Source organism: Channa argus, chromosome 23, assembly GCF_033026475.1.
Source record: "Channa argus isolate prfri chromosome 23, Channa argus male v1.0, whole genome shotgun sequence".
Classification (NCBI taxonomy): Eukaryota; Metazoa; Chordata; class Actinopteri; order Anabantiformes; family Channidae; genus Channa; species Channa argus.
The window spans coordinates 11,314,635-11,329,938 of NC_090219.1; the positions used below are offsets into that span (position 1 = coordinate 11,314,635).

The window sequence follows — 15,304 nt, forward strand, 5'->3', positions numbered from 1 at the left end:
TACTGAAATATATCACGTAAATTGGCAAATTGCCATGACTCAATTTCTTACTGTACATTCATCTTTGTATAATGATTTAACTCCTACATACTAAAATTAAGTTTAATCTATTTTCAATGGATTCAGTAAACAAACTTATCATTGTAACAATTACATCTCTGTCAAAGTGCAAAGTGTTGGAAAACCTGCAACATCGTTCCATCTATTAGACAGACACGGCTTTGGGCTTGTCCCTTAAGGGGTCGGCACAGCTGAACATGTTGCGCGCGTAGATTTTGCACACCTGGTGGGGTGGGATTCGAACCGGCGGCCTTCTGCATCCCAACCCAATGCTCTACCACTGTCTCTATCAGAAGACAAAGCTGAAAGCTCGAACCACTACATTCTCTCTCAACACACATTTTGAAGTGTAAATAGGTCCATGGTGACGTAAAACCCTGGTTACAAAATGCTTACTCACCCAGATTAAAAAGCCTAATGGAGCCCGTGGAAAGTCAGAGTGAACAGAAAAAACAAAATGGATTCAGTTTAATCTTGTTTCATGTAGGATCATTTCACTTTTTTCAGTGTATAGAGAAGCTTTATGGTTTATTAGCCTACAGGACTAACTCAGGCTTGTCATTGTGCAGAACTCTCAGGAGGTGTGGGCAGCGAAGGCCTCACTGACCGACCTGCCCAGCTCACCTGAGCCTGTCGCCTCCAAGAAGAACCTGTTTGAGGCCGGAGAGGCCTGGAACCAGAGTCCCACCAAGGCAACCATCTCCAAGGCAAGAAAACATACAGGCAGCACAAAGTTAGTGCCCTGCCTGCCTATTGTTCATGCTGAAAGCCAAAATCCCTTTTGGGCCTGTGGAGAGCACATTTGTCGGTTTGGCCGACCTCAGAGCTCCAACTTCACACGTCTATTTAAACTCCTGGCAGCAGATCTGATGTGCCCACATGTTTAATGTGCATTTGCTTCATTAAGTTCTCTGAGGTCAACAAACAAACAGACTTGTGTGTCGATGGGCAGAGACCGGTGATAATGAGCTCTGAGCCCAGGCCGCACACACTTTCCCGGCATCGGTGGTTGATATTAAGTTGGCTTCCAAAGATTCAACCTTCTGCCTGACTTGTTGGAACAATCCAAACCAACCTTATTGAGCCTTATTACTGAGGAGTTTCTGTTCCTAAGGGCACAGTTGTGTGACTTGGATCAAAGCTTTAGCTTGAAAACTCTCTAAACATCTTGAAAAGCTATGAAGCTTTATAACAATTAATCTGATGTGGTTTCCCTGGAATTAATTTTTTTATTTATTTATTTTTTTCTGAACCAGGACACAGAGGGTCTGAAGGTCGGTGTGGCCAACCTGATCACTCAGTGGGTGAAGGGCCCAACTGATGGCAGCAGACAGTTGCCCTGCAGAGCAGCAGTACGTCACACATAAACGTTTAACTCTCAATTTCTGCTGTCAGAGCTTAGTAAAGCCTCCTTACTGGCCTCCTTTCTGTCTGGGATTCATTTAGCAAAGACCTCCTTCAGTTTCTGAAGCATTGGTCTGGTGTTGCACAAGCTGTGAACATCTTTTTGATGCACGATCGAACCAAAGCACAAGCACATTGTGAGGGAACATTTTCAATGCACAAAAGCTTTAAATCCTGATGTTTGTGTCCAACAGCTTTTAACAAACAGACAGAATCTGTAACGAGTTCACTGTGGTCAGGTGCAGCAGTGAAAGTTTCTTATGTAGGGTTTTGCTCTTGTGGAGAAACAAAATCTCAGACAACCACAGATGTTCAATCATGAAATCCAAACGTTATTTATATAAAATCAATCAATTCAACACCTAATGTGTCTAAAACAGTTTAAACCAGAAGCAAACCTCACCAACTTCATCAAGGCGGGTTTGTTGGAGTTTGGTGATAATTTGTAGCTGGGTGTACTTAATAAACCGGCTAATCGAGTGTGGCTGGAATTACAAACCTATTTGTGTTAATTGTTTTTTCAGGATGTGAAGCCTGGAGACGTGATGCAGAAAAAGAACATGTGGGAGGTTATCGGAGATTCGTCAGGGAGACTGGGACAAAGAAGCAAGGTGACAACAGAAAAGCAACCAATACTGTCCAGTTTAGAACGTTTTTTACTCTCATTTGTTTTCTTCAGTTGATATTAATTTGGGAAAAAATGTAGTTTGCCCCGAATCTGCAGCTTCTCAGCTACCACACAAATTGGCTTACATTTGAATTCTAACGTAGGAATAGTGCAGAATCCAAATCATCTGTTTTTCATTCATGACATCCCCGAATTTCTGATTATTTGCAGTTTTACATGGAAATTTAACACACTTTCAATGGTGGTCTCAGACTTTTGGACCCCAGTCTGACTTAATCTCATTAAGTTTGCCCACACGCCAATTCTTTTGATCAGTTGATTCTTGTGATCAGTTACAGTTGTTTCCTGGTTGTCATTTGAGTTTGTGTCATCGATTCACTTTAAAAATTATATTGTTGGGATGATAATAAATGACAGCAGTGAAGTGAACTAATTTATTGTTGTATTTTCTGTCCTCAGGGCTCAACAGGCAGTAAAAAGTACAAATTTGTCGTCACCGGTCACGGGAAATATGAAAAGATCCCTGTGGATGACACGAATGGAGAAGAATTCACAAACGGGAAATCTGGTACGAACACTGACACATGTGACTCTACCAGTCTTCTTCTAAACCTGTTCACTAGGTTTTTCTAGTAGAAATAGTGGCTTTATATTCAGGTGGCATTAGGCTGAGGATTTAATATATGTATGGTACCTTTTGGTTTTCCACTTTTCAGTTTTGCTTTTGTAAAAATAACCATGTAAAACTCGATTCCCGTTTCCCTTCTCTACTGTCATTATGGCAGTAAACAGAAGATCTGATCTTTAGCTCAAACTCGATCTCTGTTCACTCCATGAACAACAAAAATAAAATAAATTGCTTTGACACATTTTAATTTGCACTAAAGTGTGACGGGGTTTAATCAACTTTGGGTTGTTGAGCTTGTGTTTGCGTGGACCTTCCAGGAACTGATGTCAGCCTCTTCACAGCAGCTTTAACTCAAGAGACAAATCACAGTTCCAGGAACACTAATGTGTATGACACAGAATTTCTTGATCTTGAAAACTAGTAAAGCCATTGTTTACATCAGCATAAATGGGATTTTTTTTTTCATACAAGGAGTTTTTATCCTATTCAGAAGTCAATCATCAGTTATGTGCCCATATTTATGGTCGAGTAGGCCACCTACTACCCCTCAGCAGGCCAGTGGGTGTGTGTGGTAATCTGTCACAATTTAGCTACAGTGGGTATTGTGATTATTAAACAGCTGAATCTGTTGGTTTTTTCCTTCTAATTCACAAAATGACTCCAGAATTTCCTGATGTTTAAGTCAAACTTTATTTTTAGCACCTTTTGTGCAGGATGGCAGTACAGAGTGCTCCACATAAGAGAACACAGTTCAAAGTGCTTCGCTTTAAGTAAAATGTCAGTGACAAGCAAATACACCTTAAGCCAAACAGACCATTAGACTAAGAAGCTTTACACAAACTTTAAATGATCAGGAAGTTTTCCAGAACATTTATACAGTTGTGGTAAAAAAAAAAAAAAACTGTCTTGTAACTACAGTTTAACGTTTGACATTACAGCTTCACGACAAACAAAGTCAACACAAAGAAAAAAGTTCAGCTTCTCCGAGAGAATAAAAAAAATAAGCAACTGATGTGAACCTAGATTAATCGACATATAGAATAGAAACCATTGGAAAAAAAACCGATGCCACCCGACAGATTTGGAAATAAAACTAGAAAAATACTGTTTTAATTGCTCGCGCTGTGAGAAGTCAGTCTTTAACCCTCATTATTCCACTGACCTCCATCATAACGGAGGCTTCTCTTCATCATTTCTCTATCTACTTACGCAAGCTTTTAGCTCAGCAGCCGCCTTCAAATCACAGTGAAATTATCAATATTTCATTCAGATGCTATTGACCTATTGACCCAGCAGCTTGCTATCTATTATCAGTCCATACATAGGGCTTAGTAGGTCCTCACTCCATCTGCCAGTAGGTGCTGTGGGTGATTATCTTGGTTACAATACTAGGTGAAGGTGGAGCCACAAACTACAAGGTTAGGGTTAAAATGAAGCCGCTGTCCAACAAACCATGACACCAACTGCCTCTCTTGACAGAATCTGGCTCCAAATTAAGATGGTACATTGTCAAGTTCAGCAAGTAGTTGTCGATATTGACCAAACGCTGTTAATCTTAGCAGAAGATGGATGTTAAAGCAAAGATGGCTGGTGTTAGACAATAAGGTAAAGAGGTAAGAGTTGGTAAAGCCAGTGGTCAGAGCAATAAGTCCCAGAAACATTGTAAAAACTACAACCTCTGGAAAACTTTACAACTTTTATCTGACATTATGTATTCGACCGTCTTGACAGCAGTTTGTAATCACTGACTGGAAGCAGGTGCAGGTCATATGTACTACAGCCACTAGACCTCACCGAATTACCACAATGAGCTTCCTGGACAACTGGTGGTTATTTAGTTGCCTACTGAACCATAGTTATGGGGATGAAAATGACAGATAACTAATATCTGCTTTCATTTTTAAATTGGCACAGCATTAGGGACCCTTCTCTACAGACGGTCATCAAACTCTGTCCTGAAGGAAATCAGAGAGGCTGTGTGAAATTCAGAGCGGTTCCTCTATGAGAGTAGCTAAGAAACATGGCCTCTATTGACACCATTTAGCGCCGTTCAGCAGGATTGTTTTTAGTGAAAGCTTCCCAAACTAAGTTAGTTTGATTAAAGTTTTTACTGCCTGAAATCGAATTGTGTAGCTCGACGCTCATGGATCATGTTTGGGATGTTAGAGCTCAGCACACAATTACTCGGTAGCTATGTTCGTAGTATTAATGTGTGAAAATGCAGCTTGGGTTGCAGCCATACATGTAAACTGAAAATAAAATGGTTTTGTGCTCCTGGTTTAAAGTGAACCACTGTGAATTGTTAGTTAGTATTGAGCATCATGAAGAGAATCCATATTTCCTTTGAATCAGACATTTTGAAGCATTAAAATGAATAAGATGATGTTTAAGCAAATACAACTCAGTAACTGTAATCACACTCCAATACCGTGCAAGCAATTCATCTGTGGCAATAACTTCTTATCATTTCAAAAAGAAATAAAATTAGAGTTTTCACCGATGTCACTAATTTAAAATATTTCCCCCCTTTGGTGGCTTTTCCTCTTTGTCTCCGTTGACATCGGATTATTGGATTTATTTAAATGATCCATGCCAGAGGAAATGAAAGATCTTGCTGTATTTCATTATGACTTTAAGAATGTTCTTTTGCAAACATAACTATCTGCAGTCTAAAAAATTTCAAATGTCACCACACATACGATTCACTAACTAGTAAGAGGTCTCACCCTGAGGCAAGTAGCACCATTTTGAATACAATTGTATAATTGAATGATTAAATCAGAAACTGAACGAGAAACACGTCCTAAAATAATGTAACATTTTTTAAAATCTATCAGCAAATTGTTTCAAATATTCACATGAAGCCTTTTGGTAAACAGAAAGATCTAAACTACTGCAAATGGATGTATTTCAAATATATTTATATTTAGTTGAACATGTAGAACCTAAACCATATTTATAGCGTGTGATGAAAGGAACAGATGAGAAGCTCTGAAATTACTTGAAACATAAATGCTTTAATTTGATGTGATGTCTGAATGACTTTAAGACAAATAGAGCTCTTTCTGTCAGCGACCCAACAAATACAAACATATAAAATTAGACAACCAGTTTTCTACAAATGCAACACGAAGCATTTGTCAAGTATAAAGTTTTCTACAACACCGCCACAGTTGTCATTTGTCTAAAACATAGACAAAGACACTTGTTGACGCCTGTACATAAACGTATCTTAGCTTTTTTTTTTTTTTCTTTTGTCTTTACATTTTTGTCTTGTCACTTTTTATTAGCTTAACTAGCAGTGAACCCTCTCGCTGTTCTGTTAAAGTCTTTTGGTTCCTCGTCTTTACCTTTCCGCCCAATGAGACCCATTTCAAACACTGTTGAAATTTTTGTCACCGGCCTCGACGCCGCTTCTTTCAGCCTTTTAGCATCAAACTTGGGACTGAAAAGCAGCACAGGCAGCCGGTATGCAAACGAAGGTATTTCTTTCTCTTCGTCTGTTATCTCTTTCTTTTTCTGATCCTCTTTTTTGTTTAACTCTATCTGGTGCATGATGTTCTCTTTGGTAGAAAACATCTGGAAGAGGACAGCGTCCCACATCTTTGTTGCCTTGGGAGTGTCTTTAGTTTGGTTCTTATCCTGAGCTTCAGGCTCGTTAGTAGCTTCCTCTTCAGCTATCTTTGCCTCACTCTGGTCCTGCCCTGTAGCCTCCTTTTCAAATCCATTCTTGGAATCTGGAAATTGGGGCTCTTCCTGCTCCACCACCATGTGCTTCTTGAGTCGAGACCAACCACTCATTTTAGATTTCATTCCCTTCGGCTTCTGTATGACTTTCAGAAGGGGCTCTGCTGCTGTCATGGACTCATCACCTTCAGTTTTCTCCGATGCATCTTTTCCTTTGTCTTCATTTCCTGCTGGTTTCACAGCAGGGGCCTTGGCAGGCAGAGCAGGCACTACTGCTTGGCTTGGCTTTGAATCTTCAGCTTTAGTCTCAGTGGTAGCTACAGGTTTCACTGCCTCTTTTCGTTCTGAGACATCAGTTTCTGTTTTAGTTCCAGCTTTCCATTCTGCAGCCTGGACTTTATCTTTGCCTAAAAGTTTTCTTACTGCCTTGAGAGCATCATGGTCAGGACCTTGATGTGGAGGAGGTTTTGTGACCTCTTGTACTGGCAGTTCCACCTTCTGACTCTCAGGAGTTGTCACCTCTGCTGTTGGAGGTTTGGCCTTCGGTGTTTCCTGTTTTTTTGTTACCTGATTGGATGCCATGCTTGTCTCTTCTCTTAATGTTGTTCCTGGGGTGTCAGATGCTTGTGACACAACTATAATAGGGATTGAAGGAGGGGTGTATGTCTTTTCATCTCTGAGATCTTTAGGCTTCTCTTTGACTTTAGGCAACTCAGCTTTAGAAGGTTCTTTCACAGCCAGGTGTTTGCTAACTGTTTCACATTCTGCTGAATGCTCTTTTGTAACTTGAACCCCCTCTTGAGTTGATGTCTTTAAGCTCGAGATACCAAATGCTGGAGTGTAAGTTTTGATTCCACCGTAAGCAGAATATTCAGCAGGTGTCAATCCACGATAGGAAGACTTTGGCATTTGAGCAACTTGAGTTGGGGGTTTAGGTCTCTGGAAGGCTACAGGTGATACACCAGTAGGTGTCTTTGGTCTTTCATACCCAGGTGATGTGGTCATAAGGCGGGAGGCCTCATATGTTGGTGTCTTAGGCCTTTGATAGCCATACTCACTGCTGGACACTGCTGTTTTTGCTGGCTCTGACGTAATTGTTTGAGGTCTTTGAGAACCATCTCTGGCAGCTGTGATTTTTTGTTTTGTCAGATCAGGCTCTGACTTTGATTTTGTCATACTTTGTTGGACTGGTTTCGCCACTGGTGTCATATCTGAGTAAATGTCCCCATTCAGTATTGTTTCAGGCTTTGTTTTTGACCTCTCCGGCTCTACCATGATTGGCGAAACTGCAAACAAGAGAGGATTGGGTTTTGAGACTTCAAAGACTGGTGTTGTAGCCCGTGTCACATGGTAGGCTGGGGTTTTAGGCCGTCCTGCTGTAGTTCTTGTTTGGAACTCGTGAGTTGGTGTTTTAACTCTAATTTCAAATGTTGGAGTGGCTCTCTTGAGTTCAGCTGTTGGTGTTGATCTTTTCATTTCAGCCGTTGGTGTTGATCTTTTCATTTCAGCCGTTGGTGTTGATCTTTTCATTTCAGCCATTGGTGTTGATCTTTTCATTTCAGCCGTTGGGGTTGATCTTTTCATTTCAGCCGTTGGCGTTGATCTTTTCATTTCAGCCGTTGGGGTTCTTCTAATTTCAGAAGCTGACGTTGTTTTTTGAACTTCAGACGTTGGTGTGGTGCCTCTTTTAATTTCTGAAGTTGGTGTTTTTCTCTGGGACTCTGTCCCGAGTAAAGTGTGTGTTGCATGTCTTTGAACCTCATTTTTTGGAGTCAAATCTTGTTTGGTTTCTCTTAAAATTGTACTTTGAGGTAGGGTGCTGCCAATGGCGGTTAATTCAGATGTGTCGAACATTGGTGGGGTCCTGGATGCCTCATAGTACGATGTGCTTGCTGTGTACAACCGAATTTGAGGTACATCAAACATAGGTTTTGGGGATCTTGAGGGCTCAGTTGCTTTGAATGTTGGACGTGGACTCTTAGGTTTGACAAACTGGGTCAACACAGTGAGAGGTCGAGTGACAGTTTGTCCACCTATTGATGGATATGGAATTTGACCTGGACTTCTGGGTTTTTGCTGTGGGGCAACCACGGCTGCAGCTGGTCTTAGACCAGCATGGGTTTCACCAAAACCAGGCTTTGTCACAGTAGCAGGTACAGTTGCTTCAGGCACAGAAAAGGCTGGCAGAGGTATTTTGGGCACCGCTGTCTGGGCCACCAGCCCCTGAGCTGGTGAAACTGCAGAGAGGTGGGCTGGTTCAGAATATGAAGAAACTATGGTGACATGCTGGGAATAAGAGTATGATGGCATTGCTACAGTCTGAGGCGAGAACCTTGCTCCTCTGCCAAAAGATGCACGCTGAGGGTAAGGTGAAGCCACATGCTGATACGGCTGCCTGATGGTGTATCTAGGAGGCTGCTGGCCACCATAGTACAAAGAGGATGCCTCTGGAGTCCGGGGAGGGGTGGAGTGGTCACTGTGCTCGAGGTCAGGGCTTGCTTCATTCACAGGAGAAAGGCTGGAGCGGAAAGGTGCGATGACCTGTGATGCTTGTGTTGAGGTCTTTTTCTTGGCGGTTCGCTTGAGGAGCTTCTGAAGCCGAACATTGTCCTTTCCGGGCTTGGGCAGCAGGGGCGGGGGGTATTGCTGGGAAAGCAGGCCAGGCTGGGAGACAACACTGTAAGCGACAGCCATGAGCGATTCGGCACCCTGTGAATGGAAAAACAAAATCAGACTTGTCAAGTGTAAAGTTCAGGTTGAATTATTTATTTTTCGCCGGCAGAGCAGACTGCAACTATGGACCCGTTCATGCTTGTTTGCCATCATGTTTGTATTTGTAGTACAACTTTCTGTTCATATGGTTCTTATGGCACATCAGAAAATATTTTAAATCAAGAAACAGCCCATAATGTGTTAGACCCAATATCATGCTGCATCATGGTTTTCACCTGAAGTTTTAAAAAGTCCTAAATCTTCACTACCTTTGGTGTTGATGATCCTAAATATGTATTTACATCATTGTATTACTGTTTGTACCTGCTAATGGACTGTAATTAGCTAGTAGATAAATACTATCTATCCCTATTTCTATGAGACTGCTTTTTAACTTGGTCACTGATAAACAAATATATCAACGTCTTTAAAAGAATTTAACTAATAAGCAATGTGACCGTTTTACAATGTCCTAATAATGAACATTTTCTTTTGATCTTTTTTGCAGATTTATATCCCAGTGATTACTGAGGTGGAAATGTGTCTTGAGGTGGTTTCCATTTTCATCTGCCATAAGCATCTGTTTGATATGAAGATGTCTGACAGAACCAGGTGAACACAATAAATCACCTTTTCCTGACTCTCAGTTGATCTTGTACAAACTCAGCAGCTCTATTCCAAAAGATCATCAAAATGTCTTTCAGTATCTTTGTTTTAGTAGTTTGTCTCATTTATTCGTATGTATATATCTGAATGTGAGCTTCACTGTTTGTGTTCTTTTTTTTTTAAAAAAAACATTTTTTTTTAAGTTTTGAATAGAAAAAGTTTACATTTTCCAATCACGTTCAGTCAGTAAGTCACAGTGTTCAGCTTCCTGTTCTGCATTCACTCTCTGGCTAAACAACAATGATAATAACACTAGCTATGAACTATGAAATTATCATCTCTTGACTGGAAGGTTTGATATCTGATAAATCACAAACAAACAATCTGATCTGTACAATCAATTTTTTTTCCCTCTGTATCTTTTAGTTTAGCTCACTGGTTCCTTCAGTTCTCTCTGTATTACTGCAAGTTTTTTCACTTTTAATATCCATGTACTATGATCACTACTTGTTTCTGTTTATATAACCCTTTTTTAAAATAAATTAAAATAATTTTCTACTGTAGCTGTGCGCTCCATTTTATTATTTATTATTCTCATTTATTATTGTAACTACTGTATGACAAGGTCCAGTATAACAACCTTCTAATCCATATCTTTTTGGTTCTACGGCTATTGAATGCTGTAATAATTTTTAAAGCAAATGATCAGCTATATACCTTGTCATAACTGCAGTTTCATCACTAAAGTTGTTAGTGGAGGTTCATAGTCTCCACAGGATGATTATTAATGATTTGGTTTCTTTTTCTTGTAGCACCACCATCATAATTTAATACACAATACAAATAACCAACTGTCAAAATGCTACAATTACATCAAGATTGGAAATTCCTAATCATTTTTTATTCATTTTTTATCCAGGAAATCACAACCAAGCATTGCATTTGCCATTTATGCTGCTGTTTGCAGAGTTAAAACACTCAGGAACTGATGAGCAAAACATCTGTTTTTTAAGCTGATGATGCACAAAGTTTAGTAAAAGGTGCTTTTGCTAATGAAGTAAACTAATGAAGTGCTTTACTAAAGGCATAAAAAGCAGCGAGAGCTCTGACGGAAATCAAATGTAGTTTAACAAATCAAAATGGGAAAAACAAGCTACTAAAATTAAAGCATGGAATAAAAAAATAAAAATACATAAATACTATAATGTATTCAGAAATAATAATGTAGTAATTTGACTAAATGAAATTAAGAGATTTATCAAGTGAGTGAAAGTTAGTGCTGATAGAACTGCAGCGTTTGGATCAAGTAGTTCCTCAAAAAATTTGTTGTGTTTGAATATTAGACACATTTCGTCCAAATTTACTGTCAAAGGGCTAAATCAGTGTCTGCAGATACACAACCAGGTCGGTTATGGAGGAAAAAACTGAACTGAGCTCCAACACTCCCTGCAAAGACATGTGGAATGACTCCCATACTCCCTCCTTTAAAGCAAATACAAAACTCATGATTTAGGAGCTTTTCACAAAGTAATAAAGCATGTGTCACTCACACATAACTGACGATAACTAATCCTGTTAAAAATAAAAGCCACCAATACAAAGTTTCGCTGCTGCAAGCTAAAAAGTCCAACAGCCAATCGAGCTCTTCCTGGATGATGTTACCACCTCACTGCTGATCCTGAAGCGTTTCCTTTGCCTAATTTTAGTTTGAAGGCAGAGAGGAGACTGGCCAATCAAATGCTTCCCTTTTTTTAGGGCTGCTGGCTTTTGGCTTTTTGATGCATCCTTTCCTGAAAACAGTCATTCAGAGTGCTGTGATGCAGATCATATGCAGCTTGCTCCAAATTATCATGAAATGACTGATATATTGAACAACATATTATTTAATGTATCATTCCAGCGTTAATTGTGTGGACTCTAACAAGCACGTGAGCCCCCAAGCTAATGACATCAACACAAGTTAACCAGAGTCAGGAGACAAACCTGGAGTCAGAAGTGAACCAAACCTTTTACAAAAAAGTTCCCAGAAGCCTCGGAGGAAGGAAATTGTTGATTTGCATAAAGCTGGAAAGGTTAAAGTAATCTCAAAGAATCCCAGCTAACATGACCCAAAGAGCAGCAGCTAAAGGTTTAAAGGAATCATTGTTGCCATTGAGTTGCCATGTCTGTTCGTGACACACATGCATCGCTGGACATCTGAAACTGGTCCTCGACACTCCACAAAGTTACTAGGTGAAGCTTTTTCAAAGTGACGACACTGAGGTTGAACAGCAGCATGTACCGTGTAAACAGGCCACTGCAAACCAACATGAACCAATGTAGAAAGCACTGTATACAGGAACACAATCCAGTTTAAATGTACAATATATGCAAAAATAAAAACTTATGATTAAACTATTTTGATACACTGAACCGAGTAAAACTGTTTCTTAACCTCACAGGAGCTGGAATGAGGTTACAAAGTGTCATTGCTGTCCTGCGATTAAAATATTAGATGTTTTTCTTTCTTTTTTTTTTACCTACTGGGATAGTTGTTTTTTTCAAGTGACGTGTAGCAAGTTGCCGCTATCAATCAGCTGCAGTAAATAATTGAAACGCCACTGATTTGCATTGACATGGGCTTGTTACTGGAAATCCGTGTACTGTATACATACAGCAGCTGAGTAAACTGATTTCTCCTCCACCTCTGACTTATTTTGGAAGCTTTAACTGTTTAAGTGATGGAAAACTCAGTTTTCTTTTTCTTTTTTTTTTAAGATAAATCCGGAAAACTCCGTCCAGTCATAAAATGGCTGGTCCACCTGTGTGCTTACAGTGTACAGGCTGAGTTTTATTTGCTGGAGTGCAGCTTTGTCATGTCAGGACCCTCTCAGGTCTCTTCCCACATAAACACACACATATAGATGTGTATATATATCTGCTGAGGGGTGAAAGTGAATGCAGAGCACCTGACCTCATGACATCACAGCGCTATGACACTGGATAGGGCCTCAGAATATAGCCAGTCACATGAGGAGAGAAGAATTTAACGTAGATGGATGCATAAATGATCTCGGAGAAATTTAGTGGATGTTTCTAGTTGTTCTGCATTTTTTTTTTGTTTGTGACTACATAAAAATGTTCGTTTAAAATATCACTGCACAAGCAGCATGCAACATTTGTGTAATGAATCTGCACTCAAAATAGCAGTTGGATAAGTTCACATTCTCACTTTTCAGGAGCTTTGGGATGTGAATAAATGATTTCTGACGTCATGCAAACAACTGTTTGATAGCCTCAGTTCACTATGTGTGTGTCACTTCAGTGAAATGTAGGCCAGAGCTGCTTGTGTTTTAAAGCCCTCGTCCACCTCCCTGCCTGACACATGAGCGCTTGCTCCTCCTTTTAAGGCTTTAGCAGGTTTAGTGTTTGGAGCGCCTTCAGGATGCAAGTTCAAAAGAGGAAAGGGTAAGAATAGCTGTGTAATACAAACCACGCTGCTCCACAATGGCCCCCTTAAATAAATGAATCCACCCAAAAAGTCATTTACCTCCACTGAAGTTCTGAGGCTCCACACAAACTCAGCAAACCTTACCAGGTTAAGACTTGTTGCCAACGTTGACGCACTCCAGCTGGGTTCCCCTGGACAGAACAGGGGACAACAATGATTCAGGTGCAATGTTAAATATATAACCTGACAAGTGAACCCCCCCCCCCCTGCAGTTACAGAAAGATTACAGCTAAAAACTAAAATGGGGTCATCATTCACAAAGGAGGTGAATCAGTGTGAGCTTAGCACTCAGCGTAGCCCTGCTGGTGTTTTAATGTTGCACTGAGGACAAGACAAACACCCTGAGCTCTCCAAACTCAGCATACCTCTGGCTGCTGAGGTGGAGGCTTCTGCATTCGACAGCAGCTGCCTCCCTAACGCTGCTAACAGCTTCCCTGCGCTCTAGCTGGACAATAAAAGGTGTAATAACGGCATGTTTACCTGTGCGACTGCTGCTCGGGGGGCTGCCGGCCGGCTGCTGCCTGCTTGTCCCAGCCCGGAGTGTCAGAGCGGCAGGTTCACGTTGAGCCCAACTTGACCCCCCTTCCTACAAATGGATGGAACAAACACCATGGCAGTCCAAAAATAAACCCCGAGTCCTGTGGGCTGCTCAGAGTGACAGAAACGTTGTCCTGACAGCAGACACGTGTTGTTCCAGCAAGCATGGACAAGCCACGGGACCTTAGGTTTCACCACCTCAGGGCTCTAAAAGTGGGGTCCGAGGACCACCCAGTGGACTCCAGGATCCTGGCAGGCAGCTCCACGGTGAATTTGAGGTGTAAATTAACGATCTGAACTGGATCCAAAGTGGAATCTTGTAACATTTCCAAACCACTTTTTTCTGGTATTGCCATTGCAGGGGACCTGTTCATAGGAATTTTGTTGGGTTGTGTTAGTTCTTTAGGTTTTCTAGGCACAACAAGATGTGGGTCCTAAACATTCATTCATTCATTTAAAGGGGTTCATGAAAGTCTTTTTTTCATTCCTTTTCTTGGGGAGGTTCTAGGCTTGAATGGTGGGGGTTAGAGGAAGGTTGAGTTAGGCTTGATCAGAACTAGTTAAGTGTTAATATCCAAAGGCTGAATCGAGTCAAATGGACTTTTGTCTTTTTGGCTGAACATGTTTTGCTACTCATCCAAGCAGCTTCTTCAGTCTGCGGGAACATTAACAAAGAGAACCATCCTCCAGAGTGGGGAGGTTGATTTGAATGTTGGGAACCATGAAATGGTTTCCTCTAAAGCTGCAGCTCTGTGGGGTTTTCCAGGTTCCCTCAGTGAAGTTGGAACATCATGTTCATCAATTACATGGCTACAATATTATTGATACCACCCTCTAAATAATAATTTTCTGGCAAGTCATCAAAATCTCCACCATTCATCCCATATTATGTGAACTCTACTTTGGACTTCAGAGATTTCTCACCAGAAGCCATCACTATTTGAACTGAGTCTTTGAAAGCCTGCCTCTCCAAAAGCCTTGGAAGGGAACCTTGGTAAGGTGTCATAAAGCACCGAGGGATAACAGGGGTTCCTAACGAGCATTGCAGGGGGCTATGTCTTTGAGAGGGATTCCTAGAGTATCTGGGGCTTTTACGTGGCTCCAGGAGCCCTGGACAGAGATCCAGAACATTTTTAAACTGTTTGACCTGATACTGGGAACTAATTGAAGCTTTACTGATGTATTGACAGTTTTCCTGGACATAATGGTTTTTGCAGGGAATGTGTGTGGTCTTTCGGGTTTGTTCTTTAATCTTAGTGATTTCCTGCTTTGCTCAGTTGGGGTTTCACGTGTGCCTCTGGAGGTCATGGCAATTCTTCAGAGGGTCTGACATGTCTGTGTGGGATTTAATGTGGGTCAGGAGACACAGGTTTTGTTCCACGTGTTGCTAAGAGGATTCTTAGGGGCAACTCATGGGCTCTAATGTTGTCACAGCAGGTTTTAATGATTTGTTTTAAAGATCCACAGGGAGACTACTTGTTATTTTATTAGATAATGCACCAAAAATTTCATGCAGTGTGTTTTGTTGTAACGGGAGCTGGAGCAGCCAACA

At 40.9% G+C, this 15,304-nt stretch overlaps 2 protein-coding genes across 5 annotated transcripts in view; one reads left to right on the plus strand and one right to left on the minus strand.

Moving 5' to 3' along the window:
• Window positions 1–10,288, plus strand: part of lsp1a (lymphocyte specific protein 1 a) — a 29,224-nt gene extending 18,936 nt beyond the window's left edge. The window contains exons 9-13 of one of the 2 annotated variants that reach the window (XM_067493386.1): window positions 630–767; window positions 1,317–1,412; window positions 1,989–2,075; window positions 2,552–2,660; window positions 9,628–10,288. In XM_067493386.1, the coding sequence (XP_067349487.1) occupies window positions 630–767; window positions 1,317–1,412; window positions 1,989–2,075; window positions 2,552–2,660; window positions 9,628–9,650 (453 nt within the window). In that variant the 3' untranslated portion in view covers window positions 9,651–10,288. Of the gene's footprint in view, window positions 1–629; window positions 768–1,309; window positions 1,413–1,988; window positions 2,076–2,551; window positions 2,661–9,627 lie in introns of both variants that reach the window. The other variant, XM_067493385.1, reaches the window with a different exon arrangement.
• On the minus strand, window positions 5,718–13,812 carry prr33 (proline rich 33). Of its 3 annotated transcripts, none has more exons than XM_067493382.1 (3): window positions 13,696–13,812; window positions 13,300–13,346; window positions 5,718–9,116 (listed from the first exon to the last, which is right to left on the minus strand). In XM_067493382.1, the coding sequence occupies exon 3, from the start codon at window positions 9,099–9,101 to the stop codon at window positions 6,012–6,014; it is 3,090 nt and encodes a 1,029-aa protein (XP_067349483.1). In that variant the 5' UTR covers window positions 9,102–9,116; window positions 13,300–13,346; window positions 13,696–13,812; the 3' UTR covers window positions 5,718–6,011. The 3 variants fall into 3 exon arrangements, with proteins under 3 accessions (XP_067349483.1, XP_067349484.1, XP_067349485.1); XM_067493383.1 differs by having other exon boundaries at window positions 13,255–13,346; XM_067493384.1 differs by having other exon boundaries at window positions 13,300–13,336; window positions 13,696–13,805.
• Between the last annotated feature and the right edge of the window lie 1,492 nt (window positions 13,813–15,304).